The 4844-nt window shown below is 34.8% G+C and overlaps 1 protein-coding gene across 2 annotated transcripts in view; it reads right to left on the bottom strand.

Moving 5' to 3' along the window:
* Positions 1-1144: 1144 nt before the first annotated feature.
* Positions 1145-4844, bottom strand: part of MCM8 (minichromosome maintenance complex component 8) — a 33675-nt gene continuing 29975 nt past the window's right edge. For both annotated transcript variants that reach the window (XM_012639258.1, XM_012639257.1), the window contains 2 exons: positions 1920-2109; positions 1145-1318 (listed from right to left, as the gene is read on the bottom strand). In XM_012639258.1, the coding sequence (XP_012494712.1) occupies positions 1226-1318; positions 1920-2109 (283 nt within the window). In that variant the 3' untranslated portion in view covers positions 1145-1225. The remainder of the gene's footprint in view (positions 1319-1919; positions 2110-4844) is intronic.

The following is a 4844-nucleotide window of genomic DNA, read 5'->3' on the forward strand; positions in this document are numbered from 1 at the left end:
TTGGATGGTTTGTAATGTGATTTTTGCATGCCCATAAAAGCGAGATTGCAGGTGAGAGCTAAACAACTTTGGCTGTTAGTTTGGTGCTGTGATTAATGGATGTCAGATAGACAAATACAGAATTAAGAAAACATGAAACACTTTCTGCTGATAACTTAGGCTTATATCATCTTTTCTATAACTTTATACAATAGCCTTAGCCTTTGACGTTTTGTCCTTTTTTCTGTGAACAATGATGAATTAGTGTATTTCCTTTCTTCTCTTTCTCATGTCTACCACTTTAATTGGAAATATAACAGCTTTTTGTTCAATTAGGTGTTTCTGGACCAGACTTTTCTTTTGAATTCAGCAATTAGGGAGGCCCGATGAAGAATCCTTTTTTTGCTGTTCTGGTGTGTTGGGAGGGGGGCATTCTTCCACCTGTTCCTGGTTCAGAAGTGGCACTGCTCGGGCATGGAGGCAGCAGCACGTTCTTCTAGTCCCCGATGTGGCAACAGGGTGTTAGCAGTTTCTCCTTTAAGCTAGTTCTAAGGCATGATTTTACAAATCACTCCTGGAAGTTTACCCTCCTGGTTCACTAGCCTTCTAAACAAATCTGTGAACTAACCAAAATTCTTTCAAAAAACTTCTCCTGCTTCATCAGTCAGTTTCTATTGTTTGCAACCAAGAGTTTGGGCCAAACCACGCTTACTATTAAATGGATTTAAAAAAAAAAAAGAGTATTTTGTATTTGTGACATATGAAAATTTTATAAAATTCAAATTTTAATGTCCATTAATAAAGTTTTACTAGAACACAGACATGCTCATTTTTCTGAATGCTTACATGATGGACATTTTATATGTAAAACTGAAATATTCATAAAGTAAAAAATGTAACTACAAATAATTTTTAATCATATCATTTAGACAAAATAATTTATTTTTAGCCTTTTGGAGAATCAAAAAAATTAACCTATGATTTTATCACTTTTTAAATTAATTTATCATACCTAACATTTTTTTTCCTATTACAATATATTTGAGGCATCATTTTTCAGAGAACAGTGTGTGTGTGTGTGTGTGTGTGTGTGTGTGTGTGTGTGTGTGTGTATACATATATATTTTTGCATATCTTCGTTTTTTTTTATTTTTTTAAATGCAGCTGTGCTTGGAAACATATCTTCCTTATTGTGATGGCTTTAAACTGCTGATAAACCCGGAGGATCTGACTTGGTAAAGTCCTTTTACATAGTTTGAAGCTGGAAAACCTTTGGGCCTTTTTTCAAGAGGTAACCTTGGTCATTTAGTGATCCAATAAAGTGTTCAAAATCAGCAACCTGGGAGAAAACATCAAGAGTTAGCTCATTAAGTAATATACCAAAATATAACTTTTAAAATTAACCTCTCAAACCATAATAATATACAACTGTCAAGTTGCTTGGGCAAATAAAATTATTTGTACCTCTTACAGAGCAAACTGCCTACAATTCGAGCTTTGGATATCATAATGCCAAAATAAATAAAAATAAAAACTCCAATATGTAGAGACTCTTTTATATTTGTTTTTGGTTAGCTTAAAAACAAAAATTAGCTTTTGAAATTAAGGTTATTTTTCATAATGTGTAACAGTACATGTTTAAAGAGCTATTACATTGATTTTCACTAGCACTTTGAAGTATGAAGAGCGGCAGAATCATGTTCATTTAACAGAGGAGGAAGCTGAGGTTTAAAAGAGGTTAAGATGACTTATCCACAAGGGGTTTTCATAACAACATGAGACTTGAGTCTTTCTACAATGGTTCCCTCTAACTATCAAGATGCTGAAAAGCATTTGAAAAGAGGTTAAATAAATAAAAGCTATTTTGTTCTACTATACTTTAATAAAGACCCCCTGAAATTATTACAAAAAAGATTTATTAAGTATTTAGTTTATCATACCTGAATGTTGAGCTCTTTGGCAATCTGCCGAAGTTGATGAAATTGAAATAAATTATTATAAGTTCTTTCAGCAATGTTGTTGAGAGCAGAAATAAATCTTTTTGCTGATGACCTGTTGCTCATTCCAGAACCATGCTGGGATCGCTCAAAATCTAGGTTCCCAAATTCATCAGAGTAAGTTCCTAGCATGCTTAAAGGGAAGGGAGGAAAAAAAAATTACCCAATGTGACACAGCTGTACAAATTTTTGCCCTGGGCTTCCAGGTTATAAGAGGAAAAATTTGGAAGTAGCCAGAAGGCTCACGTAGCAAAAATTTAAACATGTGTTTATTAAGTGGCCACTCTGAAATTCACTTTGGTATGGACGGTTTGGGGATAAAAATATTTTGGACACAGTTAACAAACTTCTAAATTTGAAAAGAGAAATGCACAAAGCACAACATTGATCAACTACAATATAAATACCTGGAACATTCTTTCTGACCCAAGAATAAAATTCTAAACATAATAAATTTAGGCTTTTTTGAATAAAAATGTGTTCTAGCTCCTGGCGTAGTATCTGGCAAATAAAAGGTGTTTTAAAATACTGTAGGAATGAACTAGAAGGCTTATGCTGACTTGCAGTAATAATTGTTAGATATTAAAGGACACACCTATTACTGCCAGATCTCTTTTGCTTCCTCTTATTTTCACAATATCACCGAAGAAAGAAATATGTACTTGACAGTGAATTTTAGCTAGAAGTCTGAAAACACCAGTTAGACATACAATTAACCAACCTCTCTGTTCCTGCCCTATTGCTGATTCTCTCCCTGTACAATGGGACAGACATATCTCACAGTCAGGCTAACAGGCAAAGATGTCATTTAATCAGGAGTTAATTAATCAAATATATACTGGTCACTTGCTGGGCAGTGGGCTTACAGTGGTGAACAAAATAGGTACAATATCTCCCCTTTAAGGAGCTCATAGGAATGATTTTAATGAGTTACTAACAATAAAGCTTCATTTTGTTCACTGAATAGACATAGAGCCTACATTAAAGAGAATGAATTATAGGAATATGAGTCATTCAAAAGACTATAAAAATGATAAAAAAATAAGATGGATAAGTGTTTTCCTCCCTGAAATACAGTATAATCTTATTTAAGGCTTTTATGATTAATCTACCATATACTTGTTTCTCATAAGAAAGTTGTCAAAAACACTTTAGGTTAATAATAATAGGTAATATTTACCTATTTAATTATTTATCACAGGCTATCCCGTTTAATCCTCCTAGCAATCCTATGACTTAGGGACTATTCTTATTCCCATTTTACAGATGAAGAAACAAAGTCTTAGTAAGGTTAACTGACTTGCCAAAGGTTACACAACTATGAGTGGCACAGGTAGGATTTGAATCTGTGCTACACTGCTTCACATTTAAAGATTTATAAAATATTTGAGCGAGTTTCCTGAAATAGAAGAGACAATGATCTCTCACCTTTGAAGGTGGCTCTGTTCTCCTCTGCTTCCTAGCATATTTTCAATTTTAGGAGAAAACTTATGTGAACTGTTTACTAAATGTAAACATTTGGTTTTTTAAAAAAGGTAAAGCTAGGTGCTCTGCTAACTCAGATGAGCTATGTCACGGTTTAAGATTTTTCTTATTCAGGCTTCTGCTTCCCAGTTAAAAGGTAATCTTACAGGTTTAAACCCACATTAAGGGCAAAGATTCTCTTTATTTTTTTTTTAATTATCTTTTTCATTCATTACCATGACACATTTTTCAAATAAGGGCAAAGATTCAATAAAGCTGAAAAGATGAAAACTCTGAAATGGAAGATTTAATGAATGAACAATGATTCCTAAGGTCAACTTTACCAGCAATGTAATACATTTACTGAGGGCCTGCTGTGTGTCAGGCACGATTCTGGGCTCTGGGAATACATCGGGAAATGAAACAGATACGGTCACTGCTCTCATAAACTAAGGACAGAATGCATATTAAGCATAAGAAACAGATAATTTGCAACCTAATCCGAATGTGTTTAACTGGGTCTTGATCTTTACCATGGAAGTAGTGTCAGGTAATTCTGATCAAACTATTTTTTCCCCCAAAATTTTTATAAAAGCAAGTAAACACACTCAAGCAATTCAGAGAAACAATCTGGTAATCTCATATGGGTGCTGTTTACACTTAATAGTGAGACCTCTTTTTTTAGGGGCCTGAAACTAGTTCAAATTTACCAGGAAAGCAACTTTGAGAAGCAGCAGAAACAAATACAGAGTTCCACAAGGCAACACCCACATCTTCTCTTAGATGCAAAAGCACATGCAAACACTGTCTGACATGAGTATTCAGACATGCAGAGAAATATACTAAGTACAAGCCAATCATAAATGAACAATACAGCATTTTTATTGAAAAAGTAATTACAAGGTTGAGCATGGTGGCTCATGCCTGTAATCTCAACAGTTTAGGAGGCCAAGGCAGGAGGGTCACTTGAGGCCAAGAGATCGAGATCAGCCTAGGCAACATAGCAAGACTCTGTCTCTACAAAAAATAAAAAAAAATTAGCCGGGCATAGTGGTCGAGTGCCTGTAGTCAGTCCCAGCTACTCAGAAGGCTGAAGTGGGAGGATTGCTTGAGCCCAGGAGTCCAAGGTTACAATGAGCTACGTTCACACCACTGTACTCCAGCCTGGGTGACAGAGTGAGACCCCATCTCTAAAAAAAAAAAATCAATAAATTTAAAAAAAAAGAAAAGTCAATTACAGAAATAATTTACTTTGCTTAAGCATAATGCTCAGATAGGAGAACTAATCTACGGTGTCCACACAACAGTGGATTCATTGTGGAGAAGCACCACCAGATAGCTGGCGGAGCCAATGTGTGTGGTCTAAGGCCCACAGAAATTGAGTAATGGTAAAGCCTCAAAAAA

Source organism: Propithecus coquereli, unplaced genomic scaffold (genome assembly GCF_000956105.1).
Source record: "Propithecus coquereli isolate 6110/MARCELLA unplaced genomic scaffold, Pcoq_1.0 Scaffold139, whole genome shotgun sequence".
Classification (NCBI taxonomy): Eukaryota; Metazoa; Chordata; class Mammalia; order Primates; family Indriidae; genus Propithecus; species Propithecus coquereli.